The sequence below is a fragment of the Osmia lignaria genome, chromosome 15, assembly GCF_051020975.1.
Source record: "Osmia lignaria lignaria isolate PbOS001 chromosome 15, iyOsmLign1, whole genome shotgun sequence".
Lineage (NCBI taxonomy): Eukaryota > Metazoa > Arthropoda > Insecta > Hymenoptera > Megachilidae > Osmia > Osmia lignaria.
In genome coordinates, this window is record NC_135046.1 from 9,351,958 (window position 1) to 9,374,042 (window position 22,085).

Genomic DNA, 22,085 nt, shown 5'->3' on the forward strand with positions numbered 1-22,085 from the left:
CCATACAAACCTCTAAAGATAATTATTAATCAACTTTGCAACAGAAAACACTTTTCTAAGTTCCACTTCTTCAAGCTTATCCATTAAGTTTCCAAATAAATCACGAGTACTTACATTTTATGTCAGACGCCATAGTTATTTTATACACAAATACACACGATGTTTTTAAATTTAAAATAGCATGCGCCCTCTGAGAAATGGTACATGTGGCACCATATAGCGAAAAAAATTGAAACTAATTGCGTAAAATTAGAAACCCTTCTTTCTTGAGTCGATAAGTTGGGAAACTATAGTAGCGTCATCTAGACATATCTGTTTTCTGTAATAAGAAAATGAAATATCAAAAATTTAATGTCAGTCCTATAAGTATTAAGTGTTTTATTTATTGTCACAAAAAATAAGTGTTACTTTTTACTCTGTTGTAGAGATGTATACCTAAACACATGTTTGGAAGGGCGTTGATTTGATTTCAAATTCTTTATGTTTTGACCTGCATAGCAATGGCGGATTGTATGTTTATCACATATTTCATATTGTCACTAACATTTAAATTATGTATAGGTAGGTGATAAAACTGTCTACATGAATTAAAACTTGATAATTGTTTAAAGACAGAATGTCTTTTCTTTTTCTGTGTGATTTTCTAATAACCTGTAAAATATTTTTGGTTATCAGCAAATATACAAGTTCTTTAACAACTTCTTTAATTCAGTGTTTACTTAGTTTCTCTTGATTTTATGATACAACTTCAACTGTATTTTAGTAATTAACAGAACTTATTTTCAGGACAAAAAGAAAAACTTACTTTGTTGGATTCTCTTGATAGTGAAGAACCACAAAAATCTATAGATACTTTGGATTCTAATGATAATATTGGTGGGCATCAACGTTTTAAATGTCATAGTTGTGAGGAACCAGACTGTTTATATCAAGAAGTCTGCTATAATGCTGTTACTGTAATATTCTTTATACAATAATGTATCAAATTATTAGAACAAGAAACCTAAGATAAAGTAATGTTTTTCTTTTAATTTGATAGTGTTATAAATCTAGGGTAAGACAATCAGATGGTACAGAAAGTTTAAGTAGAGGATGTACTGATTCGATAGATCAAATGTTATTTACATGCAATAAGCAATTACCATCAAGAGTAAATCAAAACAATAGCAGTAAAAAAAGGCATGTGAGTAGTTCTGGAGGTGAGCTATATTATGTTGAATGTTGTCAAACAGACTTCTGTAATGATGGACCATTTCCCTTATTAAATAATTTTAATCAAGGTAGGTCTATACAATATTGATATATTTTTTAATATGCAAATATCTAACTCTTCTGATAAAATGATACATGTCATTTTAGATGTTGAAGAAAATTATGCAATTAAATTGACACTAGCAATTTTGGGTCCAATGGTAGGATTCTGTATTATTACTGGAATTCTGTTATTTTATTTATTGGTATGTAGGACCCGTAGAAAGAGGACTTTGGCTGCAGGACGTAATAAACTTGTCATAGATTCTGAAATGGAACCATCTATTTTACATTTCTCATTTTCCTCTCCAACATCTACTACCATGAATCATTCCCATGAGCTTAGAGCAACAGCAGCTGGTGACAGTACATTGAAGGTATAAAATAAAATGATACATTTTGTCAATTTTCAACTCATAATGCTTACTTGGAATGTTCTATTAAAACAGGAATATTTAGATGGAAGAAGTTTAACAAGTGGTTCAGGTTCCGGTTTACCATTATTAGTTCAAAGAACTTTGGCTAAACAAGTAACATTAGTAGAGTGTCTTGGTAGTGGCAGCAATGGTGGATTTGGTGGAGAAGTTTGGAGAGGAATATGGCATGGTGAAAATGTTGCTGTAAAAATATATTTTTCACGAGATGAAGCAGCCTGGGCTCGTGAAACGGAAGTTTATTCTCAGCTCTTACCGTCAAGACACGATAATATTCTTGGATATGTGGGAAGCGACATGACAAGTAGAGCGAGTTGCACCCAACTTTGGCTGGTAACTCATTATCATCCAATGGGATCACTTTTTGATTACTTAAATCGATCACGACATTCTTTGACGCATAATCAAACGTTCAGCATCTGCTTGAGTATTGTCAATGGTTTGCTGTATCTTCATACAGAAATTCATGGTACTAGAGGAAAACCAGCTATGGCACACCGTAATCTGAAATCTAAAAATATTCTTGTTAAAACTAATGGGAGTTGTGTAATTGCTGATTTTGCGTTAGCAGTAACGCAAGATCGCCTATCTACAGATAGAATTGATTTGAAACAAGGCACAAAACGATACATGAGTCCGGAAATTCTTGAGCAAACGTATGTAACAGAACAACCTTTGAAAGTTATATGTAGTGGCACCGAGCAAAATTGGAAAATATAGTTTGAAATAATTTCAGGATAAACACGGAATGTTTAGAGAATTTTAGACGGGCAGATATTTACAGTTTAGGTTTAATACTATGGGAAGTTTGTCGAAGATGTATAAGCAATGGTGTTGGACTAGAATATGTTGCACCATATTCAGAATGGCTTTCTAATAATCAAGAACCTTCTTTTGAAGAAATGAGAAAACTAGTGTGTTTGGATCAACATAGACCACCACTTCCTAATAGATGGCACTCTGATTCGGTAATTATAAAACATATTTTTGAATATTCTGTTAGCTGTAACATACTAGTTATTAAATTATTTTTATTTCACAGACACTGGCCGGTTTGGGAAAATTAATGAAAGAATGTTGGCATGGGAAAGCTGCAGCGCGTTTACCTGTTCTTAGAGTAAAAAAAACACTTATTAAATTAGCAGCTAGTGACATGCGTGTTCATTTATCTCTCGATTAAGCATATATATACATAATTTGCGGTTTTTACGATGTGGATCGCTTTTTTTATATATATACACAGGGTATCCAAAAAGTAGTCTATGTCGTAAAAATCGCAAATTCTCTACGTTAAAAGAAATCGAAAGGTCCTGTACCATTTTGCAGTTAATATCAAAGGTTATTTTAATTTCTAATTAGTTATATATCTAAAACAGAATTGCAAAGTGGAAAAGGACTGTTTGATTTCGTTTAACGCTTAAAATTTATAATTTTCACAGTGTACATTACTTTTAGAACATCCTGTATAAACGTCATATACACAAGGTTTTCAGCATAATTGTCCGCATGATTTTTAACACATTTCTGGTAACCTGACAGAGATATATTTTGTACAAAAGTTTACGTTTTTTTCGAAGAAACAAGTGTTTCTTACAAAAACTTTAGTATAAAATCAATGTCAGGTTGTCACAAGCGTCTTAAAAATCGTACATAGCGTTAATTGAACGCTGAGTAACACGTATTTATTAACACCAGAAAAAAAATCTCTTTATTTTGTTCTATAGATATACTTTTTCGCGAAAATAAGAATAAAACTTATACAATAAAAATTGTACATTTAAATGCCATGATTCTGCTGGATCTAAATGTAATATTGTATGCTATAGTTGAAAACGATACTCTTGTAGTCTATATTATGTTCTTGTATATCATATGCAATGGATTTTATAGCAACATATTTTTCTTCTATTTAGATAGTTTTAAAAAATTACCATAATTTTTATATTCCATATAACCGTGTGAACTTACATATATTTCAGGACGCCATCATAAGTACACTTATTATTAATCCCATTATTAACGTTCATTAATATTCTCATTTTCGAAATTGTATAGTATTTTTAAATAAGATTGTGTTTCATCTATTAAAAATAATGTTTTTAGCTATTAACGTTATATTATGTACAGTTTTGTAAAATTAGATTAATATTATATTTTAAATTTTAACTAAATTTATGTGTGCTTCGATTTATTGCGAAATTTTTATTTCAGTTGCAACTAAATTTTTTAATTACATTTTCATAAATTATATACATTACTCCGTATACCCATATAATGGTCCTTCTAAATATGCTTTTTTCATGTCCAGAGAATTTCTACGAATTCGTCGTCCAACTGGTTCTAAATCATTATAACATTTATCAAAAACTTGCATTACAGCTTCTTTTGCTACATCTTGTGACACATTTTTTATAGCAACTACTGATCTAACAGCTTTATCCTGGACACATCTCTAAAAACAGATGATGATAGCTTAGAAAAAAAAACTTGTAGTATTTATATTCTAAAATTGTATAGCATAAAATTATATTTTCATGTGGCATAATTATCTTTCACCTGATGTGCTTTTTTGATGTTAAATGGTGAAGCAGTTTGTCTGGCAAATGCACCAAGAAAACTGCAATGACATAAATTGGCTGCTCTTATTTCTGTGCAAGCTAAATGCTTTATATTGTTTAATTCTACATTATTACGACAGCAATCAAACATATGAATCATTTCATGACCCAAAGTGCTTTGAACTCTGTTTTTACTAGTAGCAGTATTTTGACAAACTATAATCTGAAATAAATAAATGAGTAAATATAAGGTATGTATTAATTTTGTTAATAATGCTCACCTGATTTAAAGCTTGATCATATCCACCTGTTACCCTTTCATCGCATATTTCACAAGAAATGTGACGACCAATATCAATTTCACTGAAACAATAATAAATATTTTTCAGTACACACTTTAATTAATTTTTTAAAATGAAGACAAATAATTACCATCCTGAACTTTTTAATGCTGCTACCATAAGTTTGATTAGAGGACCTGAAACAAATTGAACTTTTTTATTGTTTCAGTAGAAAAATTGAGTCATATATAAAAATTACAATATAAACATAGAAATATATAATATTGCTTGAAAAAATAAATATGAAAACCTTACTGTCTTTTAAACAGCTATAAACATTTGTTTCACATTTAATCTTGTCAAAGCTCTCAGATCTGAAGAAAGGAATTTTGCTTATCCAACTTTCTGGTGAAGAAGCATTCTTTCTTCCTGGATAAAGATCAGAGTAATCTGCTTCTGTGTTATTATTTTTAGCTGGAATTGATTCTTCATCGCTTTTACCAGTCATAACTGTTACACATGTAAAATAATTAGTTTATATAAATTGATTTTTTATTTCTATATAAAAGCTGTTTCGGCACTGAACATGTAGATTATAACGTGAGTTTACTCAACAACTTGGGAATATATACATATGTATATATTTAAGTTGATGTAATGTTAGGATCACGTGATATTAGCTTTTACAAGTAAAATTTAGTATGTTGTTTTACTTAGGAAAAACTAAATTTAAATTAATTAAAATATTACAAGAAATAAATTATATTTAATGATCTGTTTATCCATTGCTTTTCAACAGGTATTGTTTCTTTCGCGTGAGAATGGTATTCCGCGCAGCTCGACTGATTGTGAGCTTAGAAAGTCCTCCCACCTACTCCCTTACATCGCTCATATACATGGTGAATAAAATATACTCAATGTTGGAACTCTGCGCCCTACACTCAATGAAAATCATAATTCATAAGTTCTTGATCACTAGGTATACTTTCCAACAAGCGTGTAGCTCACAACACACGGTTGTACGGCGCTTGCGTATCACTTTTCGGAGCGGAGTGTGGCAAAACAAAATTCATTCATTCGATGGTACTATTCTCTCGTGAAAGATACAATATATATATAATATATATATTTAGAGTTTATTATTATAAATCTGACAAAAATAAATTTGAGATTAATTAAAAAAATATATTTTTTGTAAAAATTACAGCATCGATAATAGCTGTTACCGAAAATGTATTTAATTTTTTATATGTAATACAATTAACTTTCTATTTGATGTCAGATACATTATAATATACATACATATTTATATAAATAATAAGTACAAGTACTTTAAAATTTGTTTGGAATGTATAGTTATCATTAACTGTAGAGACTCATCCACAAATGAAAACAACAAGCATTCACAAACCCTTCAATTAGATTATAAATATCATCAATATAACACGAAGAATTAATTACTTCTTCTGATTTACAATAAACTGCATACAAGTCCTAGAAACAGGGATAAAATTATAAAATTTATTAATATAACATTTTATCTATTACTATATTATTAACTTCTATTATTATGTGTAATATCTGTAAAAAAAGAAATGATTACGAACCCCTCGAGATGCATGTAAATCAATGGTCAACATCATAAAAACTTGAAAGAAACTTGGATGTAATATAAGAAGATGAGTAATGTTTCCATCTGGTGTATTGAACTGCTTATGCTGTTCTTGATATTTGTTTTGCAAAACTTTTGATAACGTTTGATACCAAGAAACTGGTTGATTAACAAATGGTCTGAGCCTTGGATCCAAATTTGACAAAGGCTCGACATGAGCTAAGTTGCAAAGTTCAGAGAATTCTATATAATTCATTGTAGATTTACTTTCCAACAACTTATTCCATAAGAGATGTGTTCTACATTGAAGTGTTCCTCGTTCTATCATATTCATTATATGCATACGAGCTGCCTCTGCCTGCGACATTATTGTTTCTTGCATCAATTGTTCGTGCGATGAATAATAGCCCAAATAATTAATTGATTCCTGTCGTATTTGAATCAAGTGCGGCGATGAAGTATTTATTGATACACTTGGAGGATTTACATTTTGTGTCAGTGGAGAATTAGGTACCGGCGGAGGTATTGGCGCACTCGTACTATTATAACTACTGCTAAAAGTTGGACTAGATGCTTTAGTATCATTTTTTTTATCACTTGACTCCTGACTGCATTCTTGAAAAATTGAAAAAGATTCTTTGAAAATGTCCGTAATAGATTCAGAATAAGTATTTGGTACAGACTTTTCTATACTGTATACCGTGCGAAACTTTCCAAGTTTATTATTTTCTACTTCTCTCTTTGGATATAATTCTCTTTTACTAGTTAACATTAAATAATATTTTAATGTAATTTCTGATTTATCTCCTTGTGAAGATTGTTCTAAATGTGACACGATAAGTGCAACATCGAAATCGTCGGTATACTTCGTATCTTGTGTATCACAATGACTAATCAATGGAGTACTTTTTAAATTTACTAAGACATATTCACTTTCTTGAGCATCCTGATGATCATTTTTCATTACAAACACGCGCATGTTATAGGTCTTTTCATGAGATAATAAATAAGAATAGAGGATGCGACCTGGTATGGTCAAATTGCGAATAGTCACTATATCTGAAACATGAACAAATGATTTTTAAATTAATTACCTGTTAATAATAGTTTTTCACTTATATTTATAACAACATTTACCACTATATATAAGATTTCTCGCGTAATTTGGCGCTTTGCTGTAATATTTATTGAAATCATCAAGAAAATGGATAAGATGATAGCCTTGCTGTAATGACCAAGATCCACTACCAGCAATATATGAATGGATGCAACGTAAATGGAAATCGTACGTAAATGAATGCAAATGCATATTAATCTTGATTTTGTCACATGCATCCACAAAACTCAACATAAACTGTAACAAATTTAAATTTCATTATTAGACATACAACAATTTATAGTACTTGCGTGGTCTTATATTACTTACTTGATTAATTAAAGCGCTGCTAGTTTTTGTTTGGAAACGACTGCATTCAATAATATGTAATTTAACAATGAAAAATGGTTGGGATAAATGAATTTCAAATAGTAATACTCCTCCAAGCATTGACTTTTTGAGATAATAAGATTGTTGTTGAACTTGCTTCTCCGAACTGTAATTATACATATAAATATTATTAATTATTACTATGTATATGTAATTATATTATTTAACAAAAAACTTCACCTTTTATCTACTGCTTCCAGTTGAACAGGACTAAAGCCCAATATTTGAAGATATTGTTTGTATTCAGATAACATTAGGCTACATAATTCTTGATGCCATTTTACAAGGTCTGTTTGTTCACTTTGATTCTTTCGTTCTTGTTGCGATAATTGTTGATAAACGTTAATGTTTTGGTTCAACGAAGATTGTAATGTTAGCGAATGATCTCTTGTTGCGGCAGATTGTAAACGCCATGAAGGTAAGAATAATAACGGTGTATGACAAAAATGTATCAAACGAGAATATTGTTTGAATGTATTTAAAGCAGTAATCGAAACTGGAAAGTTTGGAGTAGCACTACGGTTCTGCCACATTGCATATAATTTGTTTAAATCCTCTGAAAATTTTAAAATTGTGTTTTAAAATTTTATATAACACTTTAACTTCAAAAACAACTTTACCTTTTCCTTTCTTCTCACGACACCGTAAATCTTGTAAATCATGAACAGCTTTTACAGTTGAATCATCGTTATTATGAAAATGACTATTGGGTTTTACATCGCGCATCATTTGACCAATTATTTCATTCCACGAAAACTGATTGTGTTTTATATTTTGAGCTCTGTTATTAAATTTCGTCCAATCTTTTCCATCATTGTGCGATGCACCACTTGAAAATTTCGTAAGACTCTCCATATCCACAGTTTGAAAGTATTGGGAGTTTGTTTGATCCCTTGAAGGGTGTAACTGGTGATGAAATATTCCCAATTTGTGCATTATTACATTTGTCAAAAAATTCGACCTCGAAGAAAGCCATGTACCCAAAGCGGTAGTTTGTTTTATCAACTTCTCAGATTTTTCCTTTGACCAATTATACATATAGATAGTAATCTACGATAATGCAAAGAAACAGATTCTTTTTTAAGAGCATTGCAAGTGTAACTATTTTTTTATATTCCTAGAAGGATTTTATTATATTATCACTTACATTATTACTTTGAACTTCAGCAAGCAATATTCGTTGTCTTGATACAAAATTAGATTCCAATAATAAAGGATTAAATTTCTGTAGCACCTTTTGATCTACAACATGAAAAAAAAGTGAAAGAAAGATCAAGAAAGAAAGAATTTCATTAGTTTATTACAAATCCGAACTTCGTTTTACCTTTTGGAATAAGTAATTCTGGTTGCACCTTTTTATCGAAAGAAGCTTTCCATTGATAAAAGTTTCTAGCAATTAAAATACATTTGGTACAGGATCCTGATACGTCCTTATTAAAATCACATGGTACGTTGAAAGGTAAATCTACATTTTCTTTATTCTCTGGTAAAACATAATTATTTTCATTATTTCTTGTCGATTCTTCATTCAAAACAAATTTTTCAACAAAAGGTTGTCTATCTCTTAGAATAAACGTTCTACAAGAAGTATCCGGTACTTGATTTTGTATCAGAGTTTCTAACTCTCTAATGATTGTAGATATAGCGTGTCTATGGGTGATGATGACTTCATGTTTTTTCACGGATGGAACTCCAAGTTCCAGAGCAAACTGAAACCATTTTGATAATGTAACACAATAAACGCTATGTAATTTTCCTTCTTCGCCTGTTTCGAACCGATCTTGTGCTGCTATTGCTACACTTTCAATCTTCGCCGATGTTTGTCCTTTTTTAGGTTCAACAGATGTCTCCAAAGTGTTTCTTTCAAATGATTCTATCAAAGGGGTAGACAGAAACTTGTATTCCGTAATTAAATCCCAAATAGCATGTTTAACCGCGGAACGCAACTTTTGTCCTAACGTTTCTAGATTAACTCTCCCTTGTTTCCAGATCTTGAATTCAATCAAGGGTGGCGATTCACCCGAGTTTTTGTCAAAAACTGACGTAGACACGATGTTCTCGAAATCTTGAGTGGTTATCGTTTCAGGAAAACTATCATTTGCTTCTTCATTTTCCAACGATTCGACTGATGATTTTTCAGGTGTTCCTGTAATCGACAACGCTATACAGGCGATACCCTTGCTGCCGCTGGAATGGCTCTGATTATATAAGAATATATCCGACTCGGTACTCTTCGTCGTCGGCTCTTCGAGCTGCGAATATTCCTGGAAGTGATATTCTGGTCTGTTATCGGTATACTTTGGTATATACAAGAACTGAAGTATATTTTGTCGTAAATAAAACTCCAAAGCGACAACATGCGGTATACAGTATTTTTGTATGCTCAGCTGTATCACAGATTCTGGCGACTTTGGTGGTTGGATAAAATGAACATCGGCAGGAGTTAATTTACACATTGGATTTCGTGCTAACATGATTGACAAAACTTCAAGCACCGCATCATCTAAACGATTTTGCAGGACTTGTACCAAATCTCGTTTTACTTCTGGACCTGCATCAGAAATTCCATGCACCATCAGGATGATCAAGTCTTCAGTTTTGTTTAGAACGTTTGACTCTTTCTCGCTGAAGGATCGAACTCTTGGTCTTGTATCGTTCGATGCGATATTCTCATTTAATTTAACTTGCGACAACGAAACTACACTGTTACTTCTAGAAACAACGAGTTGCTCGTCGCTCTCTGACAATTTATTTTGCAGAGATTTTCCATTAGTTATTTGTTCGTGTAGTCTTAAGTAAAACACGTTCTTATTATTCTCTTGATACACAAACATATTGCTTCGATTACTTACGGCAAATCTATCAAGTACGCCGTGTAAAGCTTTTATACCTCGGGAAAGTCCTGATCTTCCAGGGCCAGTTTTCAATCGAGGATGTAGACGGAAAGTGAATTTCCAAACAACCCGACATCGGAACATTCCTGGCGTGAAGTTTAGTATTGAACTGTTTTGCATGGCACTGCTAAATTCATTAGCTGTTTCAGATTTCCAATTGTAATCTTCGCTCGAGTCAGTTTCCAAAAGCTCCGAGCATTTACTCGTTTTGTGAAGATTTTGTAACAGTAAATACTGGTTTACTCTGCGACAGGTGCATTTTATTTGGGAAACCAACATCTTCTGAGTATGCCAGTAACTATTTACTTCTGGTGACACAATTTCCAAAAATCTGTTGAATCACAATAGCAATTTGTCATTTACCCCAACATCCAATTGTAATTTTGTTCTATGACGCTTTCATTTAGTGTCGATATAGTATTACATACCTACAATGGAAGTAGACATTGACATAGTCATTTTCAACGTTTAAAATCAACCAGAAATTTGGTAAAGAACTTTCACGATTGTCAAGATCTATTAGCCACTGGAAACCATTCTTAGAATTACCCTCTTGTTTGCATCCATCACTCATTCCCGATGTTTCCTTAATTACATCAGACATTTCAGAATAACTCTTTTGAGCTTTAAAGTGAGCTCTCAAGTTACTTTCCGTACAATATTTTTTTTCCTGTCCTGTATCTTCCACACCATTGTCTAGAATTTGAAAATATACAAATTAAAATTTATACATTATAATACTTATAATTCATGTAAAAAGGAGACATACCATTTTTCTTTTTTAATCCTCTATTATCACCTTTGGAATTTTCAGTCACAGGATCAGCCAATGTTTGTTCCAAATTCTTCACAAAATAAAATAGATTCCCTTCTTCTCGAATACAATATTTGTCGATTTGGAGTTTCTTCAATTCGCTTATGAATTTTGGTTTACTATCTTCCGAAGGAAAAACAAAATGCAAAGCTACTTTCTCTACTTTACAACTAAATCTATCCGTTGATTCTGAAATATGATTCGCGACGAAATTTAAAATCTCTTCGTTTACATATGGCCGATCCAAAAGAGCAGTTGCAGTTTCATCTTGTAAAAGCCACTCGATTTCGTCTTTCAAATTGCTGATAGCATTATGCTGATTCAAAGGAAGGTGGGACATTCTTTCTTGAAACGACTCGTTTCTAGCATTATTTTCCAAACTGCTTCCACTTTCCGTTCGCAAGCTACCAACTGGAGAACCGCTACAAAAGGATGTTGCTCTCAAACCTGAATAGCGTTCCAGGCTTATTTCTAACACCTCCCTTGGTAGATTTAAGCAAATGATATCCAAAGTGATTTTTAAATCGGTTAAATTTAAACCAACTATGTTTTTGTCTTTATAATCTTCCATTTTTTGAATAATTTCCATGAAACAAGTTGGTAGAGACTTTACAGGAATACTACAAAACCCAGACTTGGATTGAAATCGCACAGAACAATTTAATTGTAAAAAGAGAGGTTGTTCGTTTCTATAAATGTTCTGTTCCTGAAAATCACTGTCGAGAGATTCTTCAGAGCTATGACTTGAAAGATCTGTTATATTATGTATATCTCTGGTTGGCCACGACATATTTCCTGTTGTAAAACATTTATTTATTATTATATCCTGTTAAAAACAAAGTAAAATAGTTATTCCTCGCTTACCCGTACTGTGAAGGCTTTGCGATGCATAATCAGTATTTATTGAATGAAATGCGAGATCCTCCATTGCATCGATGCTTTCTGTTCTTTCAAATCCAACAAGATCCTATTAATAACAATGTTTTAGTCATTTATGGAATTTCCATTATATGTTGGTACAGTATTCAGTGGAAAACAAACCGCTTCATTATCCGACCAAAATGGTGAACAATAATAAAATTCAGGGTGCGCAGGTACGGGTCTAAAGGCAACTGTAATTATCTTCTCAAATTTCTCTTTAATTAAATCGTGTAAGGGCTTAACATCGTCGCACACAGTAGCCTTCAGTTCATCTAACGCATCATTGTCAGACAATCTACTCAAATGTCTGCACACGGATCGCAAATAATTTGTTATGTTTATTTCAATTAAAGTTTCTTCGCATTGTTCTACCGCAGCTTCCATGTCCTCGTAACTGAGGGATTGTTGCAGTACCAATGATTTATAAACAGCAACCACGTAACAATGACAGTGAGCCAAACTTAATAACTTACAGTGCTCCATCAGACTTCGTTGGTCTATTGTAACAAACAAATTAATAACTATCACTATACTGGGATTAATTTTGTTAGAAATAAATATCAGTTTGGATTTATACTGACCACTGGAAGTATTCTCTGAATCTTCGCTTTTTTGTTCAGAAGTGATTGGCTTTAAACTATAATCAGATTTTAATTCCACAAAGTCTTTACACTCCTGATGACTTACTCTAAACGTATGATCCTGATAAATGTCTTTGTTATGCGATATCTTTAATTTGTCTATTAACGTGTCAATTAACAAAGCTAAGGAGCAATCGTATACATAAACGGGAATGACCAAACTTCCTTCGAAATCTTGAGGATTTCTTTGTTCGTCTATTCTTGCTGCAGGATCATCCATAAAATCATTATCCGGCTTCGACTCGTTCTATTATAATGAGCAGATCATTATGTTCATATAATTAATACATACAAGCAGCTGAACTTGAAATTATTACTTACTAAACACTCTTCTGTATACGAGGGTGACATAAATAAATGGACATCCTTTTCTGATGCAGGTAAGATTGTAATAATTACATGTGTTGTACTAATTCCTTTTACAAAACACTTCCAACGTGGATAGAAATTTAGCTCGATATTAGATGAAGAATCCTCTGGAAATTCTTTTAAAATCAATATATTTTTTTTATATGTTGCTCTATCTTATTTAATTTTTCTATGAAAAAGGTAGTACCTTTTTGGGAAAAAAATGGTAAAAATGGACCACCAACACGACGTCTATTAAGAAGCATTTTTGTGAATCTCTGTGAATCAGCTGAAGTTAATAAAAGTTCTTTGTTGTGCAATTGTTTCATGTGCTCTAGCAAATTATCCATTAAAATTTTATTTGCACTTTCTCGTCCTCGGTCAGCATCAGTTAAACCTCAAGATATACAAAAAGTTATACTTAATATGTTATTAACTTGAAGACTAATATGTTAAACATATTAGGAAAAACAGGATACGTTCTTACCATTGCCAAACATAGAAAATAATAGTTCTGCTTGTTGACATTTTGGTAGTATATTTAGTATATCAAAAGAGAAATGCATCATATGTATTTTTTCATCGTTCATTGATAATCCTTCATATGATTCTTCAGCACTGGCACTGTTATTCTTGTTATTTCTATTACTTTTCTTTAACAATTTACTATCTTGATAGATTTGTCCATAAACAATGTCGGTACTCTTCTCACTGGGTATTACTTGACTTAATAAACTCAAGTATTCCAAAGTTAATAAGGCATTGATACATTCTTCGTCTATTCGAGCAATCTAATGTAACAAAATAATAAAGTATAACAAGCATAAAATAAGGATCCAGGTAGGTATATGTAGATAAAAATAAAAATAGTTGTACAAGTTGAAATTTTAATATAAAAGCCGGGATGAGCGGAAGTAAAATATGTATTCTTCACCCATTAAAAGCCGGGTGATTTTGAGCTGCGATGCTTGACTATCGTGCAAAAAGGAATTCCGTTTTTCACGATGGAAAATTTCCAGTTGCCCTATATTTCTACTTTTGCGACCCATTTTCACGTAATTAAACGATTCAACCGTGGTACCATAAAACAGATTGCTCTTTTAAAATATAATACTCTCTGCACTCGTCTACATACCATCTTAAACGGGGATTTTAAAAGAAGGATGAAAGAAAATGAACATTACACAATTAAAAAAATAAACGTTTAAAAGGTTCTAAAATTTTACATAATTTATTACAGAAACGCATAACAAATAAATAAATAATATATACATAATAGGAAACAGAGTGTATAAAGTTCGTATAATGCAGAAGAAATGGCGTGCTCAGGTAAATAAAGTTTAATCTTGCAAACAATTATACGTAGTTAAACATTCCCACCGATAAAAGATTTTTATCTCTATTGCAACACGTCCGTCCGCTAAGGTATTAACCAAACACCAATCGTATCCGTCCACGAAAGCTTCCCTTATCACCTTACTGATATAACCCGTAGCAGGAAGATGTATTTCTGATAGGAGGCGAGAAGCCTCGAAGAATATCAGGGACCAGGAGTAAGTTGGAGGAGTTGAATCTCACTTTAATACAAAGCGTAGAGACCACTTCTCCACTTGAACCATAATCCCTTAGGTAGGAAAATTATTCAAAGGTATTTAGAAGAGTTCCGTTCCTTTTTATAGATAGATGATAATCAGCAAGACCTTGAGCTGGAAGAGTTAGATCTGGCAAGTTATCAAAGCGTTATTGCTCACTGCCTAGATCCTCACTTCCAACTGCAAGTCATGCAGATTACGGGTACAACAGGTCCATGCAGTCAGTCTGTACGAAGATAATTGACTCGTTCTTTCGTCGAAATCGTATCTCCTATCAAAGTATCTTCGTAGATAGTTAAACCTTCTTGTTCGTCGAATACCAACTCCATAGGATTATTTCAATTTGTACTTTGCTGATGTCTAATACAAACAAAAAGACGATCCTCAAATGGGGAACAATAAATCACGTGATATCGCACAGAAGAAAGGCGCGTCCAATAAACTCAGGTATCATCTATAAATAAAAGTAATTTGTAACTAATAATCAATTAAAGCTGTAAATGTTACTACTAATACATAAGATGTTTCATATTCTGATTAAAGTTCAATTATTCCCTACATTTTCACTTCTTTAAATGTATAAAACAATATTAAAAAGTTGTAACGTTCCAAGTAATTTATAAAACATTTACAGCACAGTCTTCACAGTTTCCATAAAATGGTAATCTTGTAATATCAAACAATAAAACCTCTCTCTCTAAATAACAAAAATTGAAGTTAATTCTGTTAATTTTCCAAGATAATTTGTAAATATCACTAGCTAATTTTCACCGGCACTCGTTTTAATCTTTTACTAAAGACCCTGATCACTCTTCAGAGACTATTTCACCCGCGTACAAAACTGTTAAGTTTCTTTGTTGGAACTGGACGAACATTACAAAAGAAGGTTCTTCGGTAAAAAAAAGTAATCAGAACACTAATAAACAGTTGGGCGCGTGTTGGACCTTATATATACCAGAGCTGACTGATAGAAAAATCTGTTTCTGAGTACCCTCATCGATATCGAAGCCCCACCTCGGCAATGATAACGACACCTAGTGATAGACAACTTTATACACTCATTTCCTTTTTAATTTTCTACTAAAAGTATTGTTATATTACTTTTTCATATTCTTTAATCCGCTACTTTATGAAGTACCTAAAATGAACATTTTAAATGAATTGCATGTGTGAAAATGGGTCTGCAATCAAACGAATTTGCACATTTTTATAACATATTTGTAACAAAATTCTTTTCCATCTTCAAATAGATAATAATTATATAATAATAAATCCTTTGAGCACAGAAAAACCTTTAAACTTTTCCAGGAAAAGTTCTATACTTGGCAACTCGTTAAAGAAATAACATTGTTATCCTGCTTCATTAGTTATTCATTCTCACTTTGCTTGACAAATATTTCATTGAAAATACAATGATACGAATACATTTCTGATACAATTTGTTCTGTCTTAATGCAAGAAATTACATATCAGTAAATGCACCTTGAAGTTTGGCCTTTTGACGATCGGTAATCACGTTCCAGGTAACGAAAACTTAGATAACATTTATCTTATACTTGTATCTATACTTGAAGTGTGTTTCTGAGCTACAAGAGAGATGTAGCTTTATTACAAATAAGCTGTGAAAATGGATTATGAAGTTTTACAATGAAGCAGCTAAGACTTTTTTTATGATATAGATTAAACACAAGATATCACAATATTTAATTATATTTTCTATAGTGTAATATTGCAACATATTTTATAGAATCTTTCCACATTGTTGTCGACCTATTTTACCATTAGTACCGCAACAGACCAACACTATATTAGAAAATGTAGCTCCAAATGATAAGATTTTAATCATTATATAAAGTATTGTTTCGCATTATTTTGTACACGTGTACGTACTGATAAATATTTTGCAAACTAAAAAACAATTTTGATTGATTTTTTTTATTAGGAATCAATAATGCGTTAAATGTACCTAACCGATAGCATTGCGAAACAGAAAGATTATCTAGCATTCCAAACATATCAATAAGTAAATAATGCTACATGGGTTTATATTCACAAATAAAATAAGGAACCATTTTTGTATAAAATACAGTTCCCAATTTCTGTACAGGAAAGATAAAAGTTTTCCCAACAATAAATTGATTGTAATTTCTAATTTCAATAATTGATTATAACTAATTAAATATTCGATCCACCAGAATTCTCTTGCCCTAATATTATATCCTGGATTATTTCGAAATATTTCTGTTGAAAGAAATGAATATCCGTTTACAAACAAATTGGTTGTCAACATCGACAAACTGATAACTGATTCTGATTAAGTTTTAAGTAAATATAATAGTTTCTCAAATACCGATATTTTAGAATGAATTACAGTTCGAGATTATTTTGTTGAAGTTTGAATTAACCGATAATTAAAGTTTATTTAAAACTGATTCCAAAGTAACAACAATCATAGTAGCAGTGTTTTGTGAATGAAGAAAGCTAAGACAGAATTAAAGCTTACAAACATTTAAACAATTAGAAAATCTTTTTCTTTTCATAAATCATATGTTTCAAAGGAGAAGCGCGTAAAAACGTATTGAACATCGATATCTTATCATTCTAAGAATAATTCAAGAAATAAATATCAGTACACTGATGTCAGAGTGTGATATTAAAAAGCATACGACGTTGCGATACGATGATACCTCTGATATAATTTTTTAGATTTAAAACATCAGACAATAATAAATGAACAATGAATATTATTTAACATTTAAAATACATATTAACGTACTTACTTCCTGCTAATCACGAATAATTATATATATTTAGTCTACGAGTACAGATAAATATAGAAAGGATGATATTTATAGAAATATATGTACTTACTGCATCTGGGATCTCATGGTATTGCAACTGATGCATATAAGCTGCGGTAGACTGTGCTGGTAGTTGTGAGAAACCGCACTGTGGTTCAATCCAAATTTCAGAAACAATTTGGAAGTCACCAAAACCCTCAAAGTCATCCATACTCACTTCGCCATCGGCGGTACCTAAAACATAATGAAATGTACTGCCAATTTTTATTTTCTTGTATCTTGAAAAATTTGTTAAATATCGTGAATTACATTAGTGGTCCTTGTAATTATATATAAAAATCAGCTATAAAAGTAAGCAAATTTTTACCCTCATCTGTATCTTCTTCGGATGCACTGTCGCGTTCTACTGTTGTATTCGATGTAACATGTGGAGGAAATAAAATATATTGAATAATGCATGGATATAATGCATCACCTTTACCAACTCCTTGCATTTGTACTTCAAGAACCATATTCATGATGCCCGCCGCTGAATAAGTAAAATTAAAACCCTCAACTAAACGCATCCTAATACAAACATACAATATATTTTCTTATATTCTAAACATTCAAAATTAATAATATATTATATGTATTAATATATGTCACATGGGTATGTTATCTATAAACAATAATTAATTGATAACATACTCAATTCTTTGTAAACTTAAAGATCGTAGTCATGAAAAAGTAAATACAAATATAAAATATTTACTTTGTAATTGTAGACAGAATTCTTGCAATGGCAGTTATATTCAATCTTGGTAATGTAATCCCCGGAATTGTTTGCACAAATGGTCGTTTCATGTGCCATAGCCATCGATTATGATACAGATATCTAGACAAACTAGTTGTCAAAATTCCTCCAAATATCTGTGTATTTCGCGTTGAATTTGTTTGGGTTCCATCCGGAAATACAATAGAATTTAAATCAGTTGGCATTCGCTCATATCTAATCAAAATTCTTTCCAAAGATTTATGTATAATTGTGCAAGAAGATGTTTCCTTTTGTTCCGTAGGTCTATTTGGTAAAGTAAGCTTTGATAATCTATCTAAAAGATCAACCACGACATTATGTCGAACGACCCCTTCTGTTCCAGCTGCGAATGCAATGTTAAGGACAACACAAAGAGCTTTGCAATTAATACGAATTAATGAAAATGAAACAGGAGGTTTATCTGCTTCTCTGTAAATAAATTGTACATATGTGTGGTTTTCAACGAGGACGAACGTTGCCCAATTTTTTAACATGGCGTAGAGAACGGCAGCTGCCTGACGACTTTGAACACACTGAAAACGACCGCTTTGATTTGCCTGGTGTAAATGTTTTGGCACTGGCCTATCGTGTGATAAAATTAATGTTACTCTTTGTGTATGCATCCAACGAGCCCATTGTAAAGGATTTAAAGATACTACTGGTTGCCATATTTGTCCAAATTGTGGGCATGCTGCATCACTGAAAACAAGTATATATGCCTATACTGACATTCTTTAGCATTTTCAAACACTTGATAACTTGATAAATTAACTTTAGCTTTGTTTGCATAAATACCTAAGTTGTACTGTATTAGGTGAAGGATAAGCTGACAAATAAAAGACTGGCATGCCGCTTCTAATGGTATCTGGTACACTATACCAAGTCCAACCACATTCTGGAAACCAGCTAAAATGTGCAAGCATAGTATCACTCTCTGTTAAAGAAGTCAATGCTGTCCAGAAACAATTAACAACACCTTGACGATATTGTGATTTTAGTGGTTTTTTCGATAAACATGTGATGTCGTGTAGAAATTCATACGGGGCTATAACAAAGTAATTTTTCCTTTCATATACATTTATCATAAAATAAATTTATATGAAATTTATTTTCAATTTATTAATATTGTCTGCAATTATAGTAAAACAAGTTTCAATTTTATTTACCTTCTATAGTAATTTTATATTGTATTGTATTAGATGCAGATAATGACTTTGTAGACCAAGGACATACTATTACATATTCGAGCGAAACACTAGATTTCCATAACAATAAAAAACAAATTTCAAGCATTTCATCTCTCACATTAGCACGTTTTATTAAATATCCTTCACGAAGACGACAGCATAGCAAGCTACTTAATGTACAAGTAACTTTATCTTCTATTTGCTTCTTTTGTAATAGTTGATCGGATTTTTGCTCATAAAACAAAGAGTTTTTAGAATTCCAGTTTGAATAATCTGGTAAACTACTACAGTTCACTTCACGATATAGTTGCCAGCATAAAAAATTTGCATGATAAATATTCATTTCTGTTTCGTTTGCATGTGCCTATAACCATACATTACTGCACAATCTATTGTAAATTCATTTCTCGGGCTCAACAGCGGGCACGTTAAAGTAATTTTTAATTATTATTTAAAAAATTACTTACAGAATGTGAAATAAAAGTCATATAAGTACCCAATGTAGCCCTAGCAATAAAATGTAACAAATCCTGATATGGAACTAAACCATCTGCACAATGTGGATGATATGCACTGCCAACGTGTAGAAAACTGCATGCAATCGTTGTTGCGCGTAGCTGTTGTATAACAGAATCTAAGACATGAACATCTGTAGTTCCAACTATACCATCTGATACAACGATCATATCTAGAAGGTTTATTACTTGTTAATATGTTTTATGTATACTGATGTAATATATGTTTCAATGTGCACTTGTAAAACTTACGTGCACAACTGTGTTCTGGTAGAAGTGTAAGTGCTAACATTCCATATCTCAACATATTAACGAAGTTCGATTCTGGAGAAATTATTGAAACATTAGTACCAGATGTACTACTTTTATTTAAACAAGTATTGCTTTCTTCAAAAAGTCCTCCCACCAAACGTTCACTTTCAGCTCTTAAGTTTTCCAATTGTTGACTAGCTATAGCAGTAATACATGCTATTTTTTCTTCTAATATATTAAGTTGTTTCTCTATAAAGCTTGTAAGCTGACTGACATTATCCATAGTTACTAGCCAACCTTGTACTAGAACTTGCTGTGCAGGATTTGTAAAAAATGGTGTGTGAGCAATTATAGTTACATAAATTTCTGGTTGTATTATTCTTTTACTTCCTGGAATGGTGAACTGTAAGAATAATAAATTTCTTAATTATTGAAACAAATTCAAGGACTTCATATTAATTATTTATAGAAAAAAAATAAATCAATATTTACAGGCTTAATAATATTTTCCAAAAATCGTTTTGTTGCTATATATACTTCATCTATTACAATTTCACCATGTTCTATATCCTGCAATAAAACATTGCAATGTAATGTGGCCACAATGTCTGTGTTATGGATCATATTCTCATATATACTTACTATGGTTGCAAGTGATGGACTTAAATCTAAATTAAAAACCATCCTGTATTTGTGAGCCAAAAATGTTATTGAAGTTGTAGAAGTTACTCTATACAGATACTGATGGCTTGTTTCAGAAGACCATGATTCCACTTTTGTCTTTGGTAAAACAGATACAACTTCTAATTCTGGTGCTTCTTTGTTTTTAAAACTTGGAGTCTGTATGGTTATCACAGTATCTAAATGTTCTATCATCCATTGGGCTCTTACATTTCGAGATATAGGAAAACCTTTCTTCATTAACAAGAAGACAGTATCTGCTTCTAAAATGGATTTCTCCTGCAAAATAATATTTTCTTTGATTATATATAAATTATTTATATTTAAAAAATTATGAAAGGGAACATATTAACAATAAAATTATAATGCTAAATAAAAATACAACTTTTATCATAAAATACATAATACTTATATAAATATGAATTACCTCATTTTTTGTAGAAGCCATGGCGTTTATTGTTATTTATTTTGGTATCCAAAATTACGCATTAATTACGTATTAATAAAAAATTAAAGTTCTAAATAAATTACTATAACATGTATTTACATAATCAAACATTATGTCTTATAAGAACATATGTAACTCGAAAAATCACGTTATTGCCCTCCAATTTTAATGTTCAGTTAAATTTTCAATACATACAATATAACCTTAACAACTTAGCAGGAATAATATAACCTCAGTGAAGTTGTATGTATATATATGTATATATATACAAGAGTGATACCATTTTGATAATTTTATTTTATTTACTGCCACTATGTTTAAATTAATAATTATCCTCTAAAAAAATGTTTATACAATTGAAATTTAAACATTTGTAATAAATTATACAATTTAAAAAGTAAAAGATATAGTTTTACAAAAATAACATTCCATGTTGCATTGTTAGCAAATTTACAATCAATGTTTATAAACAACAATAAGGTTTACTACATGTAACAATTTTATACAACTGATACAATAAGCATGTGATAACATCTTAGACTTAAATATATACATACAAAAGTTTTTTACAAT

The 22,085-nt window shown here is 31.3% G+C and overlaps 4 protein-coding genes across 10 annotated transcripts in view; 1 reads left to right on the top strand and 3 right to left on the bottom strand.

Annotated features, from left to right (window-relative positions):
• Nucleotides 1–544, bottom strand: part of LOC117600438 (band 4.1-like protein 4A) — a 37,925-nt gene extending 37,381 nt beyond the window's left edge. For 4 of the 6 annotated variants that reach the window (XM_034315880.2, XM_034315879.2, XM_034315877.2 and 1 more), the window contains exon 1: nt 11–432. The gene's annotated coding sequence lies outside the window, so the exon portion shown is untranslated. Of the gene's footprint in view, nt 1–10 lie in introns of all 6 variants that reach the window. The other 2 variants (XM_034315876.2, XM_034315875.2) reach the window with 2 other exon arrangements.
• Nucleotides 426–4,093, top strand: sax (type I BMP receptor saxophone). Its single transcript, XM_034315882.2, has 7 exons — nt 426–561; nt 787–956; nt 1,040–1,280; nt 1,360–1,628; nt 1,701–2,341; nt 2,422–2,653; nt 2,728–4,093. Exons 1-7 carry the CDS (start codon nt 501–503, stop codon nt 2,863–2,865), a joined length of 1,752 nt encoding a protein of 583 aa, XP_034171773.1. The 5' UTR covers nt 426–500; the 3' UTR covers nt 2,866–4,093.
• Nucleotides 3,940–5,032, bottom strand: LOC117600441 (mitochondrial inner membrane protease ATP23 homolog). The gene is made up of 5 exons (XM_034315883.2): nt 4,840–5,032; nt 4,676–4,721; nt 4,525–4,606; nt 4,242–4,466; nt 3,940–4,137 (listed from the first exon to the last, which is right to left on the bottom strand). Exons 1-5 carry the CDS (start codon nt 5,030–5,032, stop codon nt 3,940–3,942), a joined length of 744 nt encoding a protein of 247 aa, XP_034171774.1.
• On the bottom strand, nt 4,923–21,894 carry LOC117600437 (KICSTOR complex protein SZT2). 2 transcript variants are annotated; one of them, XM_034315874.2, is made up of 27 exons: nt 21,492–21,890; nt 21,026–21,343; nt 20,876–20,953; nt 20,384–20,786; nt 20,084–20,304; nt 19,596–19,980; nt 19,225–19,474; nt 18,388–19,128; nt 18,001–18,200; nt 17,704–17,867; nt 13,728–14,031; nt 13,449–13,637; nt 13,214–13,377; nt 12,833–13,139; nt 12,372–12,748; nt 12,195–12,297; nt 11,286–12,125; nt 10,945–11,212; nt 8,947–10,847; nt 8,770–8,864; nt 8,243–8,672; nt 7,803–8,178; nt 7,563–7,728; nt 7,274–7,490; nt 6,132–7,195; nt 5,986–6,018; nt 4,923–5,034 (listed from the first exon to the last, which is right to left on the bottom strand). In XM_034315874.2, exons 1-27 carry the CDS (start codon nt 21,510–21,512, stop codon nt 5,029–5,031), a joined length of 9,621 nt encoding a protein of 3,206 aa, XP_034171765.2. In that variant the 5' UTR covers nt 21,513–21,890; the 3' UTR covers nt 4,923–5,028. The 2 variants fall into 2 exon arrangements, with proteins under 2 accessions (XP_034171765.2, XP_076548809.1); XM_076692694.1 differs by lacking the exons at nt 4,923–5,034; nt 5,986–6,018 and having other exon boundaries at nt 6,580–6,751; nt 6,820–7,195; nt 21,492–21,894.
• Nucleotides 21,895–22,085: the final 191 nt, after the last annotated feature.